The 24,502-nt window shown below is 30.2% G+C and overlaps 1 protein-coding gene across 4 annotated transcripts in view; it reads left to right on the forward strand.

The window, feature by feature from the left end:
- LOC145252602 (F-box/LRR-repeat protein 16-like) overlaps window positions 1-24,502 on the forward strand; it is a 389,978-nt gene that overhangs the window by 115,742 nt on the left and 249,734 nt on the right. Inside the window, exon 2 of one of the 4 annotated variants that reach the window (XM_080112296.1) lies at window positions 6,859-7,780. The exons of the other annotated variants lie outside the window; for them this stretch is intronic. Within the exon in view, the coding sequence (XP_079968422.1) occupies window positions 6,859-6,862 (4 nt within the window). The 3' untranslated portion in view covers window positions 6,863-7,780. Of the gene's footprint in view, window positions 1-6,858; window positions 7,781-24,502 lie in introns of those variants that run through there. 4 annotated transcript variants of the gene reach the window in all.

Here is a 24,502-nt window from a genome sequence, read left to right on the forward strand (position 1 = left end):
TCTCCACTTATCTCGACATTGTTTTTAGTCATTCTGCACTTCTTCATACTGGAATCAAGCAGTGCCGACTCAGGAGAGGAGTGGTAAGAGATTGCATAATTCTTGCTTCACAGAAAGAGTTACTATTGACCAATCTAGAAGCAGTCTCTGACAAACGGTTACATCTGTACTTTCTGTGGATGCATTCTCTTGATAACTCCATGTTGTCTTTTTTTATTTTTGAAAAAATTTATAAGGTTTGTCTAAAAAAAAAAAAAAAAAAACGGGACTGGTATCACTAATAATTTACTTCAATTCCAAATAACAGACTCCATTATGTACCCTTCAAACTATTTGTACCTTTCAAATTATTTATACCCTTCAAACTATTTGTACCATTCAAATTATTTGTATCATTCAAACTATTTATACCATTCAAATTATTTGTACCATTCAAATTATTTGTATCATTCAAATTATTTGTATCATTCAAATTATTTGTACCATTCAAATTATTTGTACCATTCAAATTATTTGTATCATTCAAACTATTTGTACCATTCAAATTATTTGTACCATTCAAACTATTTGTACCATTCAAACTATTTGTACCATTCAAATTATTTGTACCATTCAAACTATTTGTACCATTCAAATTATTTGTACCATTCAAATTATTTGTATCATTCAAATTATTTGTACCATTCAAATTATTTGTACCATTCAAACTATTTGTACCATTCAAATTATTTGTATCATTCAAACTATTTGTACCATTCAAATTATTTGTACCATTCAAACTATTTGTACCATTCAAACTATTTGTACCATTCAAATTATTTGTATCATTCAAACTATTTGTACCATTCAAATTATTTGTACCATTCAAATTATTTGTACCATTCAAATTATTTATACCCTTCAAACTCTTTATACCATTCAAATTATTTTTATCCTTCAAACTATTTGTACCATTCAAACTATGTATACCCTTTAAACAATTTATAACAGAATTGACGTCTCGAGTCAATATCGTTTTTTTTTTTTTTGTTTTTGTTTTTTGTACACATTTTCACCCCAACCAAGGCATATCACAACTTGAATGTAAGGGGCTACTAATTGGGACCATGATTAACAAGCTGTTGGTTTACATTACATTTGAATTTCTGCATATCAGTGAAGTCAGGGAACCAGGTAGCAGAAAGGGAATGTAGTCTAGCCGTTCGTGGGAATAAGCTATTAGAGTAGAAAGCTTTCTAGTATTTATGGACCTCAACAGTGAAGGGATTAGATTTTGTTGCTCTTCTTTCAAAGTAAGGGGTATTTCAGAATAGTTGAAACCAATTTAAGCAGATTTCATTCAATTATACATGATAGAAGGATAACGAATGCATTTATAAGGTTCGTCTGAAAAGTAACAGGACTGGAGTTAAAAAAAAAAATAATTATGAAAATCGTTCCAGACAAGGCATAAAGCTATTTAATGTAAGGAGCTAAAAAAATCAATATCACTTACACGTCAAAAAATTAGCCAATGATAAGTGTGAGATGGATAGAATCCAACCCAGCAAACAGCAATTTCCTCCCTTTGTCAGAAACATCGTTTATGAAATGTTAGAACTAAAGGATATAACAAGGGAAGGAAACAAGAAAGCAAATATCCACAGAGTTTTAGATTTGCATTTTTTTTTATTATTAAAATCTGGTTTTCGACAAACATTATTGATTTTACACAGACGTGGTGCAAAACTAATCTGTTCAGTAAATTAATTTTACTTGCCCTGGGACGGGTATTCTACTTTGCTTTTAAATTTTGACATTTGCAAAAAAGCAAACCAATCTAAGAATGAAGAGAGAATTTTATGTGTTCTTTAAGTGCAGATAAAGTGCTTTTTCATCTTGGTAGGCAATCACAACGAGGTAGCGTCTTGATAAACACACTGGTCTCCATCACACCGCCGGGTTGGTGTCAGGAAGACGTCCAACACATGCCAGCATGTTAAAAGGAGCATTACATGGATGATGATGATGATGATGATGCAAATTCCATGAGTACAGTTTCTTTCCTAGAGCTGCCCGTCTGTGGAACACAATACTGCGGAGCTGCTTTTCAGCAGACTATAACATTGGTCAGTTTCAAATCTAATGTAAATAAGTTCTTGCTGAGCCATCCTCTTAAATAATCAGACCCTACTAAAGTAGTACGGTACAATCATGTTGAGACACCGGTTCTCACCAGATCACCGAAGTTAAGCAATGTTGAGTCTGGCCAGTGCCAGATGGGTGACCATTTGAAAAGGCTAGGCGCTGTATGTACCTTCTGGGAAGGTTGGGCGTGGGGCCAGCATCCTCATCGCGAAAAAAAGAAGTTCTTGCTACAAAAGCATCTACAAAGTTGTAGATGGCCTATGGTCCTCCAGGGGTTCAAGGCTATGGATGGATGGACCCAAGTTCCACCATTACTGATCATTACGGTGTTATCACACAGTCTATGAGACACTCGTTTAACCCTTATCCCCGAGCTTGATAAACAGTAATCTTCTAGTAAAAAAAAGATGATGATGATGATGATGATGATGATGATGATGATGATGATGCTTTCTGTTCGTGTTTCTAGCTTGGAGTTTAATAGATTTTACATTAGCTGATCTAGTATGAGTTGGTTATTGGTCAGTGATGGGCTTCATTTGCTATTGTTCAAGTTTGGCTTCAGTCTTTATTTTCTTAACTGCTTCAGTTGGTGAGCCAGTCCCAATATCGTCTTCAATTTGGAAGGTCTAATTCTCTCATGCATTTGTTCTGCTTCTATAATTCTCGAGTGTAATTCCTTCCTATTTCCGTGTTTGTTTTATTAAGCGAATCGTCCATGTTTTTGTTATTTTCGATATAACGTTTTCAAGTCCTACAGTTGTTTATATGCGTCAAAATGAGACACGATAGACTATCAGAGCGTGAACTATTTTCTCCTTTATTTTTTTTTTTTTCGTTTTATCTCAAACAAAGCATATTGCCTCCAAAGCATAAAGAGCTACTGTGATAGGGATCAGATTTATAGGGAGCAATCTGGGTGTAACATATGAACACGCGGGGCCAAAACGTATGCAGGGAGTCACAAAGAAACAAAGACAATGAAAGAATTCATCTCACTTTTTTTTCAATTGAAACAGACATTTATTTACAGGTACTTCCAGAATAACGCTTTGTCTTTTGTTCAAAAGTCTTCTCATACTTCAATGTGCTTAACAAGACTCTGCTGTGTTGGACACAGAGTACTCTGTCTTTGTCCGGCCATGTTTAGAACATGTCTTTCCCTGTCACCCTTGGGCCACGTGTGTATGTAACACCTTTATTTTTGCCCTGTCACCCTCGGGCCAGGTTTTTTTTTTTCCTTCTCCTTCGCTGTGGCGTCACTTCGCACACAGCTAGGTCATTTGCAGAAGTTGACTGTCATACAGCTGCTGCTACTGCTGTCTTACTCACATCCATGCTCTGTTACATAGATAGGAAGTTGGGAGCAATATGTTTGTTCATAGTACATTTAAATTTATGTATATTGATATGGTTAAGAAAAACAAGGTGAAAATTCTCAAGAAAGAAGTTATTAGAGGAAATCTTCCAGCGTCTATGGACCTTGAAAATGAAAGGGTCGAATTTTGCTGCTAGCCAAGTGTGTGTGGAATGAACTAGATTTGAAATTGGCACACTCTGGTTGTCAGTCCGTGTCGTTATGCACCCAGTCTCAATCACTTCCCTGGTAGTAAGTGGTGGTGGTGGTGGTGGTGGTTTGGAGAGGGAGGGGTGATCTGATTATAATTTGACGTTTGGGTCAAAAGCACATCTGAACCAAAAAAACAATCACCAATAATTTGCTTTCACCCAACAAAATAAGAGGCTTTGCATCATCATAGATGGATAATGATCTATGAATGTCGATGTAATTACCCGCAATCCGTGAAAAATAAAAAAAAAAAGAAAGAAAGAACAAATGCTTTAATCCTCCTGGTAGAACAAGCATCAACCTAACTGCGTACAAATACTTTTCTTTTTTAATTTTTTATCTTTATTTTAATGGATTCTTTTGGGCTCAATTACCACACCAAAAAGTTTTTTCTCCCTGAAATAAAAAGAAATCTATGAATAATCATGGAGAAAGAGGTAAAATTGGGAAAAATGCTGTATTTTGTTGTTATGCTTAAAAGGATGATGATGAATATGTATGCATAAGATTATAATGGTAAATCTTAATTGTTCTGCTACAATAAATGAGTAGAGTCCGTGTGAAAATGTAGTTAAACTCTCTGATTCACTAGTCAGACACGTTAATATAGCAGTTTTGAATGCCCATACATCTCCAACAGCCACACCCCCATTCTGGGATTTTTGCCTATGCACTCAATGTAACCATTATTTTGATTTTGATTTATGAACACTTATGCATAAAGCGATTTTCCCTATTACATATATATATATATATATATAAATATATATATATATGTGTGTGTGTGTGTATGTATGTGTGTGTGTATGTGTGTGTGTGTGTGTGTGTGAAGGGACCAAGAAGAATTAGAGAAATTCTTTAAAAGGAGACTTATCTGGATAATACAAAACTCAACATTTGATGTGGAGCTTATATATAGAAAGAAAAAGGAAAACAACGACAATATAAAGATATATACTAGTGCATATACATTTAATCGTTCCATTATTAAGGGATTACATCATTAGGGGTACGGGATACATATGCTCTTTATGCCTAGGTATCTAATCTGTTATCTCTCACCTCGTCTCCTCTTCTGATGAGAAGCATTAGGCTTTGAAATACCTAGGTATAAAGAGCATACATATCCCGTATCCTTAATAATGTCTTCTCCTATTAAATGAACGCTTAAATTTATATACACTAGTATATATCCTTCTCCTTATCTATCAATCTATCTATCTATCTATCTATCTATCTCTATCTATCTATCCATCTATCTATCTAATATATATATATATATATATATATATATATATATATATATATATATATATATATATATATTTAAAAGAGTGTAGCCATCAAGAATCGTGGGTTTTTTTTTTAAAAGGTTTTCATCATATTTTTATTTTAAAATATTTTTATAACGCGTTTCGAGCTTATCTGTAGAGAGCACACCCTAAGCTCGAAACGCGTTATAAAAATATTTTAAAATAAAAATATGATGAAAACCTTTTAAAAAAAAACACAATTGTTGATGGCTACACTCTTTTAAATATACATTTTTTTCTCTCGTTGGAACTACACAACCATCACTTTAAATATATATATATATATATATATATATATATATATATATATATATATATATATATATATATATATATATATATATATATATATATCGCTAATAATGCTCTGGAAGTGTAAACTCATTTTATTACGCTTAATTAATTGTGACAATTCGAAAAAAAAAATTATTGGACGTACAATTTAAAAACATATAAATTTATAATCGGATGTAAACGAACATGATCGATGAAAATAAAAATTAAATAAATTCAGATATCTATTGATCCATCAAAAATTTAAACAAGGAATTGTAATAAAAAAAAGAATCCTTAACCCATGGATTTTCAAATATCGGCTCCTTTTATCAGAGGATTAGGATAATATTTAAAATATATTTAAAAAAAGAAGGTTTTTCACTAGAATAAAATAAAATAAAAAAACTAAATTAATCAATTGAACAGACCTTTTTAATTTCAATTCAATCAATTGCGTCTTCAAATTACAGATTCTTCATTATAGTTTATCACTCCATTATTCTATTAATTGAATAATATATATATATATATATATATATATACTTCGGAGTAGTTTTTATTTAACAATCAGTGGTTATGTAAACGTGAGATTGTAGGTTTACAAAATATTACTGGCAGTAATATTCTATAAGTTATCCCATCTAAACGAGAATTGCTCGATATTCAAGATAGAGCAAATAAATTAAATTGTAATTCAATGAATTTCAAAAAACTCTCATTGAAATGAAATGAAGTGGTTGAGTTTCATATCAAAGAATTTTTATTATTCTAAGCAAGACAAAGAATGTTTTAGAAAGTTTATCTCCTTAACCTATAGGGTTTCGATGTCTACCATCTCATCAGAGGAGTGAAAATATTAGCAAATAGTTATAAAGGTATGCACCCTATTTGCTAAAGTCAGTGAGACATGGAAAGTCAAAGTGAAAACATTATATTTATCAGAAGTTCTGTGGCAGGAGTATTTGTAGAAAAAGGATATGACTGTTTTTGTTGTTTTTCTACAAATACTCCTGCCACAGAACTTCTGATAAATATAATGTTTTCACTTTGACTTTCCATGTCTCACTGACTTTAGCAAATAGGGTGCATACCTTTATAACTATTTGCTAATATTTTCACTCCTCTGATGAGATGGTAGACATCGAAACCCTATAGGTTAAGGAGATAAACTTTCTAAAACATTCTTTGTCTTGCTTAGAATAATAAAAATTCTTTGATATGAAACTCAACCACTTCATTTCATTTCAATGAGAGTTTTTTGAAATTCATTGAATTACAATTTAAATATATATATATATATATATATATATATATATATATATATATATATATATATATATATATATATATATATATATATTATGTCATGTGATGATTCCCGAAAGGATGAAACACTAGTGTCTGTAGGTATTTAATTTTTATTATAGTATATATATATATATATATATATATATATATATATATATATATATATATATATATATATATATATATATATATATATTGTGGTTAGAATAGCTTTGTTATTATATTATTAACTTGTATATTGTTTTTTTTTTTTCTCTTTTACAGGTAAGCAATTTATTTTTGTTTGACTTATAACCAAAAACGTAAGTAAAAAACTTTTTTAGACATTTGATTCAATGCAAAAATGTCTCGTCGCTACATATGTACTTGCGTGTTATATACCCACATTGGTTTTGTTTATCTCCCTCACAATTCGGGAAGATGTGGCACAAGGGCGTAAGGTGTGATTTTGAAAGCAGCGTCCTAGAGTAAGAGAACTTTGACCGAATAAAAATCGCCTGGTTAGCCCTGACACCTCAGGTTATTAGCAATAAACTAACCACTTCTCAAAGGTTGAGCAGGTAACGCCCTGGAAGATGGACCTCGTAGGACTTACTCGGACCGCATTTCAGACCAGCAGTAAACAAGTCAGTCTTAAAAATGGCAAAAAAAAAAAAATCACATTTTCAATGATCAAAACAGGTTCTTTATACAAACTTGGGTCCTTTTATCATCCTTATCTGACGCCACCATCCCTTTTCATTGTCACAGTTTCGTCTAGTGGTAACATTTCGAACTTTGCGATTATCAAAGTTTTCTACATTATTGACCAACTGCCTCACGCAACCCATAGCAAACTTGTATTAGTACAGTTTCCACAAACAGATTGATTTAAAAAAACCTTTGTTTTTTCTTAGCTCAAAAGAAGGAGATGTCATTTGCCATCTTGACTCATATCATTTGGTTTGTCTACGCTGTTTAGCTTTGACCTTACATGTCAGCCATCCTTTATTCAAGCCTGAGAATGATTCTGCTTATTTGCAGATTTGGATTGTCATGACACACACCAAGTGTGACCTTTGCAAAATTCACACTAGCTAGCTTAATCGCTGTTGACGTAGGGTCCCTAATATGTAACACTCTGACAGTCTGATTTTGAATTTTGAATTACCTTAGGTTAATGGAAAGAAAGAAAAAAAAATGAAACACAGTTATATAAAAACTAGCCGGGAGACCCAACATTGTCCGGGATTGAATGATGATTCACACTCCAATATTTTTATTGTCATTGAAATCGGTGAAATCCCTTATTTTTCAATCAAATCGATTGATCGTCTGCTCTAATTGGAAGCCCATCGCAATGCACTGAGAGGAATCTCCACATGCTTCCCCACAGTGACTTAGTTCACAATACATTGTAGTCTACATTGCACAATAGAAAATGTACTGTGGATTTTATAAAAAAAAAATGTATATAATAGCTCGAATGAAAGTTTAAAATGAAAACGGTAAGTATCATGGCGCAGCTGTGCTCTCAATAGAAACATCCATTTCGAACGCACCCCTGTTACATCAAAGAACCTATTGTTGATTTTATATGTCAGGCCTTTCGGCTTGTGTGGTAATAAAACTTCTCAAATGTACTTTTGATGTTAGGATGTGTAAGGTGTTAACTTCGCTCGCAATCGCCTGTTCATTCTTTCATTGGATTTTTTTGATTATCGATTATCAATAGTTTTTTTATTATCGATTATCGATACTTATGGAAGACATTCCGATGCAAAACTCACCTAGGAACACTGCCAGGCAAATAAAGTGCCTTCGTGTAAAATTTCATAAAAATCGGCTGAGTCGTTTCGGAACTCATAAGGAACGCACTCACAGATACACAGACACACAAAGTTCCTTTTATATAATAGTCGAGATAAATAGATGAGGTACATTGTACATTAGAACATGATATAGATGTACATTACATATCTATACATATTAGAATATAGTATAGATGTAAATTATATATCTATACATATTAGAATATAGTACAGATGTACGTTATATATCTATAAATACAAGAATATAGTATAGATGTACATTATATATCTATACATATTAGAATATAGTATAGATGTACATTATATATCTATACATATTAGAACATAATATAGATGTACATTATATATCTATACATATTAGAATATAGTATAGATGTACGTTACATATCTATACATATTAGAATATAATATAGATGTACATTATATATCTATACATATTAGAATATAGTATAGATATACGTTACATATCTATACATATTAGAATATAGTATAGATGTACATTATATATCTATACATATTAGAATATAGTATAGATGTACATTATATATCTATACATATTAGAATATAGTATAGATGTACGTTACATATCTATACATATTAGAATATAATATAGATGTACATTATATATCTATACATATTAGAATATAGTATAGATGTACGTTACATATCTATACATATTAGAATATAAAATAGATGTACATTATATATCTATACATACTAGAATATAGGATAGATGTACGTTACATATCTATACATATTAGAATATAGTATAGATGTACATTATATATCTATACATATGAGAATATAGTATATATGTACATTATATATCTATACATATTAGAATATAGTATAGATGTACGTTACATATCTATACATATTAGAATATAGTATAGATGTACGTTATATATCTATACATATTAGAATATAGTATAGATGTACATTATATATCTATACATATTAGAATATAGTATAGATGTACGTTATATATCTATACATATTAGAATATAGTATAGATGTACGTTATATATCTATACATATTAGAATATAGTATAGATGTACATTATATATCTATACATATTAGAATATAGTATAGATGTACGTTATATATCTATACATATTAGAATATAGTATAGATATACGTTATATATCTATACATATTAGAATATAGTATAGATGTACATTATATATCTATACATATTAGAATATAGTATAGATGTACGTTACATATCTATACATATTAGAATATAATATAGATGTACATTATATATCTATACATATTAGAATATAGTATAGATGTACGTTACATATCTATACATATTAAAATATAGTATAGATGTACATTATATATCTATACATATTAGAATATAGTATAGATGTACGTTATATATCTATACATATTAGAATATAGTATAGATGTACGTTATATATCTATACATATTAGAATATAATATAGATGTGCATTATATATCTATACATATTAGAATATAGTATAGATGTACGTTACATATCTATACATATTAGAATATAATATAGATGTACATTATATATCTATACATATTAGAATATAGTATAGATGTACGTTACATATCTATACATATTAGAATATAATATAGATGTACATTATATATCTATACATATTAGAATATAGTATAGATGTACGTTACATATCTATACATATTAGAATATAAAAGAGATGTACATTATATATCTATACATATCAGAATATAGGATAGATGTACGTTACATATCTATACATATTAGAATATAGTATAGATGTACGTTATATACCTATACATATTAGAATATAGTATAGATGTACGTTACATATCTATACATATTAGAATATAGTACAGATGTACGTTACATATCTATACATATTAGAATATAGTATAGATGTACATTATATATCTATACATATTAGAATATAGTATAGATGTACGTTATATATCTATACATATTAGAATATAATATAGATGTACATTATATATCTATACATATTAGAATATAGTATAGATGTACGTTATATATCTATACATATTAGAATATAGTATAGATGTACATTATATATCTATACATATTAGAATATAGTATAGATGTACGTTACATATCTATACATATTAGAATATAATATAGATGTACATTATATATCTATACATATTAGAATATAGTATAGATGTACGTTACATATCTATACATATTAGAATATAATATAGATGTACATTATATATCTATACATATTAGAATATAGTATAGATGTACGTTACATATCTATACATATTAGAATATAATATAGATGTACATTATATATCTATACATATTAGAATATAGTATAGATGTACGTTATATACCTATACATATTAGAATATAGTATAGATGTACGTTACATATCTATACATATTAGAATAAAATATAGATGTACGTTATATATCTATACATATTAGAATATAGTATAGATGTACATTATATATCTATACATATTAGAATATAGTATAGATGTACATTATATATCTATACATATTAGAATATAGTATAGATGTACATTATATATCTATACATATTAGAATATAATATAGATGTACATTATATATCTATACATATTAGAATATAGTATAGATGTACATCATATATCTATACATATTAGAATATAATATAGATGTACATTATATATCTATACATATTAGAATATAGTATAGATGTACGTTATATATCTATACATATTAGAATATAGTATAGATGTATGTTATATATCTATACATATTAGAATATAATATAGATGTACATTATATATCTATACATATTAGAATATAGTATAGATGTACGTTACATATCTATACATATTAGAATATCATATAGATGTACATTATATATCTATACATATTAGAATATAGTATAGATGTACGTTATATATCAATACATATTAGAATATAGTATAGATGTACGTTATATACCTATACATATTAGAATATAGTATAGATGTACGTTACATATCTATACATATTAGAATATAGTATAGATGTACGTTACATATCTATACATATTAGAATATAGTATAGATGTACATTCTATATCTATACATATTAGAATATAGTATAGATGTACGTTATATATTTACACATATTAGAATATAATATAGATGTACGTTACATATCTATACATATTAGAATATAGTATAGATGTACATTATATATCTATACATATTAAAATATAGTATAGATGGACATTATATATCTATAGATATTAGAATATAATATAGATGTACGTTATATATCTATACATATTAGAATATAGTATAGATGTACATTATATATCTATACATATTAGAATATAGTATAGATGTACATTATATATCTATAGATATTAGAATATAGTATAGATGTAAATTATATATCTATACATATTAGAATATAGTATAGATGTACGTTATATATCTATACATATTAGAACATAATATAGATGTACATTATATATCTATACACATTAGAACATAATATAGATGTACATTATATATCTATACACATTAGAACATAATATAGATGTAAATTATATATCTATACATATTAGAATATAGTATAGATGTACGTTATATATCTATACATATTAGAACATAATATAGATGTACATTATATATCTATACATATTAGAATATAGTATAGATGTAAATTATATATCTATACATATTAGAATATAGTATAGATGTACGTTATATATCTATACATATTAGAACATAATATAGATGTACATTATATATCTATACATATTAGAACATAATATAGATGTACATTATATATCTATACATATTAGAACATAATATAGATGTACATTACATATCTATACATATTAGAATATAGTATAGATGTAAGTTATATATCTATACATATTAGAATATAGTATAGATGTACATTATATATCTATACATATTAGAATATAGTATAGATGTACGTTATATATCTATACATATTAGAATATAGTATAATTGTAAATTATATATCTATACATATTAGAATATAGTATAGATGTACGTTATATATCTATACATATTAGAATATAATATAGATGTACGTTATATATCTATACATATAAGAACATAATATAGATGTACATTATATATCTATACATATTAGAACATAATATAGATGTACATTATATATCTATACATATTAGAACATAATATAGATGTACATTACATATCTATACATATTAGAATATAATATAGATGTACATTATATATCTATACATATTAGAATATAGTATAGATGCACATTATATATCTATACATATTAGAATATAATATAGATGTACATTATATATCTATACATATTAGAACATAATATAGATGTACATTATATATCTATACATATTAGAATATAGTATAGTTGTACGTTACATATCTATACATATTAGAATATAATATAGATGTACATTATATATTTATACATATTAAAATATAGTATAGATGTACGTTATATATCTATACATATTAGAATATAGTATAGATGTACGTTACATATCTATACATATTAGAATATAATATAGATGTACATTATATATCTATACATATTAGAATATAGTATAGATGTACGTTACATATCTATACATATTAGAATATAGTATAGATGTACATTATATATCTATACATATTAGAATATAGTATAGATGTACGTTACATATCTATACATATTAGAATATAATATAGATGTACATTATATATCTATACATATTAGAATATAGTATAGATGTACGTTATATATCTATACATATTAGAATATAGTATAGATGCACGTTACATATCTATACATATTAGAATATAATATAGATGTACATTATATATCTATACATATTAGAATATATTATAGATGTACGTTACATATCTATACATATTAGAATATAGTATAGATGTACGTTATATACCTATACATATTAGAATATAGTATAGATGTACGTTACATATCTATACATATTAGAATATATTATAGATGTACGTTACATATCTATACATATTAGAATATAGTATAGATGTACGTTATATACCTATACATATTAGAATATAGTATAGATGTACGTTACATATCTATACATATTAGAATATAATATAGATGTACATTATATATCTATACATATTAGAATATATTATAGATGTACGTTACATATCTATACATATTAGAATATAGTATAGATGTACGTTATATACCTATACATATTAGAATATAGTATAGATGTACGTTACATATCTATACATATTAGAATATAATATAGATGTACGTTACATATCTATACATATTAGAATATAGTATAGATGTACATATTATATCTATACATATTAGAATATAGTATAGATGTACGTTATACATCTATACATATTAGAATATAGTATAGATGTACATTATATATCTATACATATTAGAATATCGTATAGATGTACATTATATATCTATACATATTAGAATATAGTATAGATGTACATTGTATATCTATACATATTAGAATATAATATAGATGTACGTTATATACCTATACATATTAGAATATAGTATAGATGTACGTTATATATCTATACATATTAGAATATAGTATAGATGTACGTTATATACCTATACATATTAGAATATAGTATAGATGTACGTTACATATCTATACATATTAGAATATAATATAGATGTACGTTATATATCTATACATATCAGAATATAATATAGATGTACATTATATATCTATACATATTAGAATATAGTATAGATGTATGTTATATATTTACACATATTAGAATATAATATAGATGTACGTTACATAACTATACATATTAGAATATAGTATAGATGTACATTATATATCTATACATAGTGGAATATAGTATAAATGTACGTTATATATCTATAGATATTAGAATATAGTATAGGTGTACGTTATATATCTATACATATTAGAATATAATATAAATGTACATTATATATCTATACATATTAGAATATAGTATAGATGGACATTATATATCTATAGATATTAGAATATAATATAGATGTACGTTATATATCTATACATATTAGAATATAATATAGATGTACATTATATATCTATACATATTAGAATATAGTATAGATGTACATTATATATCTATACATATTAGAATATAATATAGATGTACATTATATATCTATACATATTAGAATATAGTATAGATGGACATTATTCATCTATACATATTAGAATACAGTATAGACCTACATTTAACATCTATACATTATACATCTATACATATTAGAATATAGTATGGATGTACATTGTACATTAGAAAGGCAGATATAAAAAGAAAGAAAAGTAAATGGTTATACGCTAGTGAACCAATGCTTATTTTTATGCAGATAGTCACTCATAACATGCACAGTTTAAGAATTGTTGTGTTTCTAGCATGTAGCAGTAGTTCATTCCTTCTTTTTGTTTTATTCGCTGTTGTCACATCGATAATAAAAGTAATTAAATATTGACAGCACATAATCGTTTGTGGTTTAACAATGCTTTTAGTCTTTTGATTTTTATCTTACAGCATGCATATAACGTTGCTAACCTCTCTATACTCTATCTATATATTTTCATGGTAGGTGCTCGACTGAGCTTCAATCTATGGTCCACTTCTTTCAAAACATTCATAACGAAAACTCGTCTAGCCACAATCACTGTCTCCCCCTATCTTTCTCTTTCTCTCGTTCTTTACCTAAAACTAACCGAAACTTCTGTGAACAAAGTTTCTTTCCTAGAACTACCCGTCTGTGAATTGCAATACCGTCGGGCCGCTTCCCAACTGACTACAACCTGGTCGATTTTAAGTCCAATATAAACAAATTTTTCTTGAACCGCCCTCTTAATTAATCAAATTCAGCCCAATCACCACTATCATTATCAATCATCACGGTGTTGTCTTCCTGTCTATTTGACCCTCACTTAAACTCTTATCCTCGAGTAGTCTTTAAGCCTTGATAAGTGGTGACACCCTAATAAAAACAACAAGAAAGATTCTTGTCATAAACCACCTCATAAGTAATCACACAATTCATACCTTTTTTCTATATACAAGGGAGTCACCACTTATCAAAGCCCAAAGGCCACTCAAGGATAATGGTTAATGAATGTAAGGTGGTAGTTTAGTAATCGTTAATGATGTAGATTGGGTGGAATTTGGATTATTTTAGGGGACGGCTCAACAAGAACTTGTTTACATTGGACTTGAAAGCTACCATGTAATTGGCCAGGAAACAGGCCAATAGAACAGGCAGTTCTAGGAAAGAAACTTTGTTCACGGAATCTGCGTTTAATTTTATGCACAGGCAGAGAGTGGGGAAGTTGTTGATAGTGTTTGTAGCTGGTTGAGTGTCTTTTGTTAAAGTTTGACAAGGAGGGACTATAGATTGAAGCTCAGACGAGCACTTGCCATGAAAATAACGATAGAGCAGAGACAGGCTCGCAATATCTCTTCTATTAGAAAGAAGTTGTAGGGAATAAAAAAGGGTATCGCCTACTAGGTTTTGAAACTGGTTTGGAACTCTGTGATGGCAAGATAGGGTGCACTAAGCAGCTCCTGCCCAGATGTGGCAACAGTATTCCATTGTAGGGTCAATATTAGCACTCCCATAATATTCCCCCATTTCTCGACTGATAATCATGCCGTCTAATTAACCCTTTATCCTCGAGTGGCTTTTGGCCTTGATAAGTGGTGACTAAATAATAAAGGAAAGAAATTCATTCAAATATCCAGAGAAGATCACTGACCATCAGCGGCAAGAAACCCCTTCTAAACAGCTGCTTTAAGAACATCAAGTGAGTTTCAATAGGAATTGAATGAAACACAAAGTGTAACACTACGAGGGAGATGCGTATCAATCCTTCGATTCCAGCAGATTTTCCGGACAGCAGCTCAATGCATAACCAGCTGGGGTTTTGTTGTATAGATAACACATAGCAGTAGTCACACTTCCGCCCTTTGTCTTTCTCTTCACTTGTCCCTATTCTTCTTCTTTCTTCTCTGCATTCCCCTACTCCTCGCAGTCTTTCTTTCTTCCATTCTGATCCATATATTGCCCCTCCTTATATTTTTCCTCAATCTGAAACCCCCTTCCTACCATCTCCTCTGCCTCCTTTTCCATATCGTCGTCGTCATCTTCTTATCCCAAAATGTATTTTTCTCCCCTCTCTCTTCCATCTTTTCTGTATTCCTTTCCTTCTGACCCATTTTACTACCTCCTTTTATTTTCATTATCTTCCTCCCCCTCCTACTCCTCCTCATCCTTCGCCTCCTCTCCCTATTCCCGTCCCAAAATGTACTTTACCTTTTTTGCCTTGTCTTTTCTCACCTCCCGATCTATTATACTTCCTTCTTTTAGTTTTCTCCTCCCCCTTCTTCTCATTTCTCCACTCCTCCCGACTCAAAATGTATCTTTTCTCTCCTCTACCTTCCACTTTTCCTGTTTTTCCTCTCTTTCTAATCTACTTACGTCCTCATTTGTATTTTTATCCTCCACCTCTTCCTCTTTCTCCCCCCTTCTCTTCTTCCAACTCCCGAAATGTATTTTTTCTCTCTCTCTCTCTCTCGCTTCTTTTCATTTATTTCCTCTTCACCTTCCTCTCCACCTACTCTTCTTCATCTTTTCTCTACCCACGCCCTTCCTCTCCTTCCTTCCTTTCTCAATTTAATAGTTTCAGTGCCATTCATTATCCAAATCATTTTATTCTATTCTTAGCCTTTGCTTTTGAAAGACACTGGCGATGCCTCGCAGCTTCACCTCCCGGAACAGCTTCCTTCATTCATTCATCCTTCTTCATCTATCGCGCTCCTCGCGCGCCACCATCCATCAACCGACTTACCGCATCGTCATCATCATGGCCTCGTAATCCAGTGACATTCGCCTTACGAAGCTGCCTTTTCGAAATGTCAATCAGGCGCGTTTTCATTTAGAGAATCGCAGCTTAAAAACTGCGGCCAAATTTCTGGCTGGATTTGCGTATTGAAATACAGACGTGCTTCTGTAGAAAAGCAAAGACATTCGTTTTTTTTTTTGTTTGTTTTTTTTTGTTCCCCGCCCCCCTCACATGCAGACAGAAGACTGGTTGGAAGTCCTCCTGTCAACGGCCATTCAAGTCTTTTCGGTTGACGCTAACAAGAAAACAATTAACTCTAAAGTATATCTGTCTGTATGCGTGAGTGCAGCCTATATACATCTGTGTGTCTGTCCATATTTGTGGATATGTCTTCTTTTTATTTTCGCTTTTCTTATTTTATTTCTCCTACCTACATTTGCTCGTTATTTATTTATTTTTTTTGACACTCCAACCAAGAGATCTTTTTTTAAGTTTCTGACAGTCCTTTTAACTGTAATTGCTTGTGTTTATCTTGCATTTTGTTCACCAAGTATATTCGCCAGGTAGCTTTTGAAATTCTCTTCCATGAGCCCGGTTGCTTCTATAATTACTGGAATGAGGGAGATATTTCTAAGATTCTAGTTTCTTTTTATGTCGTACATAAAACGTTGATATTTTGTTATCTTCTCCTCTCAGTTCTGCTTAACCTGACATCACTGGGGACACTGACTTCTACTAAGGTTGCTTCTTTCTCTTTCTTATTCCATATCGGCTTCAGAGTTAACACCAAAGTGTACCTAGCTGTGCTGAATAGTGTGGTGATCGCCTTGTGCGATCAGATGGCTGCTGGCAGACCTTGGGTTTGGCAGCAGAACTCGGCGCCGGACAACAAGTCCAAAGAGACCTAGGCTTGGCTTCAGAAAGAGAGCTACAATTTTGTCCCCTTCTCTCAATGCCCCCCTACTCCCCCAACCTGAACCGGCTTGGCTGTTTCATTTGGTCATACGTCAAGAACATCACCAATATGACCTCCCACAACACCAAAGCAAGCCTGATTGCCACCATCCGATGAGTATTTGCCGAGCTTCCGCTGACGCTTGTGGAGAACGCATACTCCCAGTTTCGGACCCGTATTAGGACGGTAATTAAGGCTGAAGGCGGCTACATTAAATAGATGTCCGCTCTACTACATAATCCAGTTACCCGAATATTGATTTTATCAATAAAAGTTTTAAAATAAAGATGTAATATTGTTTTCATTAGGGCGACAAAATTATCGTTCCCCCTATATATATATATATATATATATATATATATATATATATATATATATATATATATATATATATATATATATATATAACCAGTAGAGTTTAGTTTCCTAGAAGTACATCCAATGAAACAACATGTGTCTACCAAAATAGTGCTCAATGAGTGAACAGAGCAGGTATATTAATATATATATATATATATATATATATATATATATATATATATATATATATATATATATATATAATAAAGTAATGGTTGTGTGATTCCAATGAGAGAAAAATGTATATTTAAAAGATTGTAGCCAGCAACAACGGTTGTTTTTTTTTTTTAAACTTTTATCATTTTTTAATATTTTTAAATATTTTCATAACACGCTTCGAGCCTTATTTAGCTCTCTTCAAATATTTTTAGTTAAAAGTTTTTTAGTTAAAAGTTTGCGTTTTGGTGAAAAGTTTATGGGATTCTCTTTTGGGGATCATTTTAGTTCAACTAGCACGATTGTGCTTCTGAAAAAAAAATGCGAATATCAGACTTGATGTCTCCAGTGGGATAGGTTAAGAGTTCATTCCGTCAGTTTTAAGTCCATTTGGTGGGTGGGAGGTGGTAAGTATATTTGGTGAATATTTTTATGATTTTTCTTGTTTTTGATGTGTGTGTGTGTGTCAGTGCGTGTGTGCGTACCTGCGTGCGTGTGTAAAAGTGTGATTGGTTGTGCGTTGCGTGTGTGTATGAGTTAAAATGTGCAATTTCTTCTTTTCAAATGTGTGTGTGTTTGTGTTTGCATGCATGCCTCTGTGTGTGTGTGTGTGTGTGTGTCTGAGCATGTAAGAGGTAGAGAGGGAGACAGAGGTAGAGAGAAAGACAAGGTGTGCACACGTGTGTGCGTGTGTGCACACGTGTGTGCGTGTGTGCACACGTGTGTGCGTGTGTGGACATGGTATGTGTGTGATTGTTTTGATATGCTTGATTTGATCCGTGCGTGTGGGTGTATATATGTTGGTGTATGCATGTGGGTGCGCTGTGCTGTATTGGCTTTTATGTTCCTATTTACTTGCTTCATCACAAGGGCCTAGTTAGGCACAAGGTCGGTCCTCAATGCACACACACACACACACACACACACACACACACACACATATATATATATATTATATATATATATATATATATATATATATATAAGTGAATTTAGTTTACAAACAAATGGCTACACATAAGCATACATGTTTCAGCGAAAACTCAGTAAGGGAATCGCTTCGTCAGGCCAAGGACAACTCTGGCTGTTTCGACTCAAACATTGCCTTTTTATAACTAGGACTACATCATATTTAAGTGTAAAGGGGGAGACAGGACCTAAAGAGAAAGTATATACATTAAAATGTGATCATCCATTATGTTAATTATATTAATTTATTTATTTTTTATTATTTTCTTTAATTTATAGTGCTTCAAGAGTTTCAAGTAGTAGAGTTTCAACATTATCAGAAAATTCCTAGTTCAGTAGGTAAGTTGTGTAGAATAGGAACCCAAGTTTTAAAAAGGGAACGGCTGTATTCAACTGTAACATGTACATCATAAGTATAATTATATATTAATATTAATATTAATCAGTTAAAATATATAGTTATGTAAATAATAAATTAGGCCACTAACGTTTAAAATAAAATAAATAGTTTACGTTTTTTGAAAAAAGTTTACGATGTAATGAATAATTAACGAAATGTCAGTTATATTATTCATTGTAAATGCTAACGTTTAAAAAAACTTACGTGTGTAAATAAATTAGTGTCCGTATAATATTACTTTTGTAAATTCTAACGTTTCAAAAATGACGTATAAAAATAGATGATTAAAGTATAAAAATAAAATAAATTAGGCTCGATGAGGTGACCATTAAAACCTACGTTAAACGATTATGAAAAGTATAATTATGGTAAGATAACTACATTACGATTAAAGATAAATAAAATAAAAAATATCTTTAGTTAAAATTTAACTTATTAGGTATAGGGTATGATTATTTGATGTTAAAATACAAATGTTTGAAATAATTAACGTTTAGAATGGTTTCAGTATAGAATAAAATTAATTATGGGAAAAGGATAAAAGGGGCGGGGGAAACTAATATATATATATATATATATATATATATATATATATATATATATATATATATTAGTGTTGGGACGATGGAATCGGGAATCGGAAAAATCGGAAATTTTTGGAGTATCAGTATTGGTATCGGAATCGGGAAAATTTGTGCCTATTTTCCGATGCCTAAAAACGATTCCTTGTATTATTGTTTTTTAATTGATTTTGTTAAAAAAAAAATCTTCAACTGCTAATAGTAATGATAAAATGATAAATATTTATTAATTTTAAACTACCAGCAAAACTAAAAATATTTAGATCATCCTCCACAAGTGTATTTTCTTTACGTTTTAGAAAATATATGCACATTTAACGTGTGTTTTTACGGTAACCGGGAAAAATAACAACTTTGTAGTTAAATATTAAGAAATCTATAAAGAACTCAGAATCGGAATCGGTAATTGTATCGGAATCGGAAATTTAGTGCGGAATCGGTAATTGTATTGGAATCAGGAAAAATATTGGAATCATCCCATCACTAATATATATATATATATATATATATATATATATATATATATATATATATATATATATATATATATATATACGTAGATTACTGTTTTAAAAAATAATAAATAAATAAAAATGTTATATACGTCCAAATTAAAAAGGGCGACTTTCTAAGTAAAATAAAAAAATGAGCTCCGAGGCGAAGCCAATATTAACCGTATGTATCGCTTGAAAAATAACAACAATAACAAAATCTAAATTTATAAGCGATAAAAATAAACAGTATAATTAATCTAGGGGTTATGGCCTAACGGTTAAGGCACCGGACTGTGGTAAACATGGCCTGAGGTTCGATCCCTAGAAACAGTTAAACTACGCTGATGAGAGGTAAAGACCTTGAAACACGCGTGTACGTAGATTACTGTTTTAAAAAATAATAAATATATATATATATATATATATATATATATATATTAGTGATGGGATTACTATATGTATATATATATATATATAGTAATTTATAAAACATATATGGCAATTTAGCGTTTCATCCACTCTATGCGCGAATTCTGTGGTTGTTTATCGTTTTTATATGCTCCTCTCCTATTGAGATTTTAGTTAGCTAATCAGCTTTCTAGTATCCACCACGCCCCTTCCTATCAGCCAATGGGCATGCATTTTATCGGACAAAGGATCTGTTTTAAACCTAGGTTAGTGTTTGTTTGGTTGTTTTTTTTTGGGGGGGGGGTTATTGTTAGTTTATATATAAAAATATATGTGTACATACATATATGCACATATATTTACATATATATATATATACATACATATATGTGTGATCGTTTATGTATATTCATGTTTATTTAATTTATTTATTTGTTTATTTTCTATTGTTTTTGTTAGTTTTAAACCTATTTTGTATCGCTATCCTAGAGTAAATTTTATTTTATGAACACAGTTATTTGCTATTTCTCTTCTACAGTTTAATAGATGTTGGGATTCTTTAAAGTACAGGATAGCAAATTTTTCATGAAGGCATAATCTACATGGGTCGTCTAGATGCCTCAATGTGTCTGGTGTATGTGCCCGTCTATAGATTTGTGTCTGGTCTGTATGTGAGTTTTTTTCTGTTATTGTATGTGTTAATGTATTCTCTATGTGCTTGTGATTATGTAAGTGCATTTTATGTCTCTATATGTGAGTGTGTCTGTATACATTTATGAATGTGTCGTGTCTGTTTACGTTCACGTGAAAATATGTCATATATGTTTATATGTATTAGTGAGTGTGTATAATCTATATGTCTGTCTGTATATGGCGTTAGTGTGTCCTGTGTGTGTGTCTATCGGTGTGTTCTGTGTTTAAGAGAATGTTGTGTGCCTGCATATATAAGTTGCTAGCAGGGAGACCCGACGTTGCCCGGGATTGAATGATGATGATCAACAAATATTTCACACTCCTATATTTTTATTGTAATCGAAATTTGTGAAATCGCCCGGGAGGAAACTTAACATGCCTCCATGCAGTAACTTAGTTCAAAATATATGTTATCCTACATTGCACTCTAGAGAACCTACTGTTTCTTTTATAAAATTATTTTATATAAATTTCTTTCCAGTTTACGAAAAAAAAACATTAAGAAATTTACGTGTGGGGTTTGAACCTACAGACCACGTTATGCAAAAAAAAAAAAAAAGAAAAAAAAAAAGAAAAAAAAAACGCGCAAATTTTCCAGTCTTATAAAATTCTTTCCACTTAATGAAAACAAAGAAATACGTGCAGAATTTGAACCTACAGACCACGTCATGCAAAAAAAAAAACAAAAAAACAAAAAAAAAACACGCTATCAACTTACCTACAATAGAATTTTCATAGCCCATTATTCTATCATTATTGCTAAGCGATGACATTGAAAAAAAAAACAGCTTTACCGATGATAGGTAAATTAAAATAAAAAATAATGGTTTCGATTATTAGTAATTATCGGAGGTATTCTGAGAGAAAACTAAGATCACGCCCAAACTTATACACTAAAGTTCCGTAAATTTTAAAGAAAATGTGCAGCCCTTTCGGAGTCTATAAGGAACGAACTCAGACACACGTAAAGTTGTATTTATATAATTTTAGATGCTATTTGTGTATATGTGAGTGCATAAACGTATCCTCTTTGTGTTTACGTAGCCGTGAGTGCGCCGGGTGTACATGAGTACTGTGTGTGGCGGTATGTATTGTGAGCATTGTATTGTTGTTTGTGTGTCTGTTTGTCTTGTGTTCGTATCCATCAGTGTACTTTGTGTGTCGGTTTATATGTGCGAGTGTGCCCTATGTATGAGTATCGCCTGTAACTGTATGTATGTCTGATTTGTTTTGTGTGTCTATGAGTATTGATGACACGAAGCAGTCGTAGGCGGATATATGAGCGGATGTGTGGATGTCTATTTCTTTGTTTATTTTGCCTCTTGAGTGAATTTTTGAAAAGAACTAAGCACATTAGGGAGCTATTGTTTTTCTATTATGTCTTTTTTTTTGCACATACACAAAGCCACCGCACACACACACACACACACACACACACACACACACACACACACACACACACACACACACACACACACACACACACACACACACACACACGAACTTGGTGCGCCATGTCTGTCATCGTCCCTGTAAGTCAACTACAGGTCTTGAAAGTCACCTGAGGACTCATGAGCGGATACTTAATACAGTACATGAATCTTGAGACGGGAATCATATGTGAAGATGTTATAGTCATCATATACAAGAGTCGTCCAAAAAGAAAATAATGCATCCTATTTTTAACTAAAAATAAAAAAGTTGAATAGCTACGGAGACAGGAGTGGTACCATTAAAACAAGTGACCTTTTGTGTTTCAAAATTTATTTTTCTACATAATCACCACCATTCTCAATGCACTTTTTCCAGCAATGAACGATGGCTGTGCATGAGCGTCCGGGGCGTCTTACTCCAAGGCCAAAAACTAGGTCGCTCATTTTAATGATACTGTAATATGATAGTTACATTTAAACAAGAATCCGACGTTGTGTATAAAAGGTTAGCAAAGAAACAAAGAAAAGAAATTCGACACTAGTTTTTTTTCCTGTCGAAAGAAAGGGTATTTATTACCGGTCGTTTCCACACCAAGCCGATGACACGCATTTTCAGTGGCAACAGAGTATGGGTGTATTCCTGTTTTTTCCCTCTCTACATCAATTAACAGTCTTCTTCTGTTTGTTTGTTTCGTCTGCAGCTATAATAAACTGTTACGTAGGTAATTCATTCAATAGTTAACAATTTTGCAAAGGTTCGAAGGCTTAACGAGTCTTGTATTTTGTTTAAAAGTTCATTTTTTA

This window comes from Euprymna scolopes, chromosome 29, assembly GCF_053919585.1.
Source record: "Euprymna scolopes isolate OS-2025 chromosome 29, ASM5391958v1, whole genome shotgun sequence".
NCBI lineage: Eukaryota > Metazoa > Mollusca > Cephalopoda > Sepiida > Sepiolidae > Euprymna > Euprymna scolopes.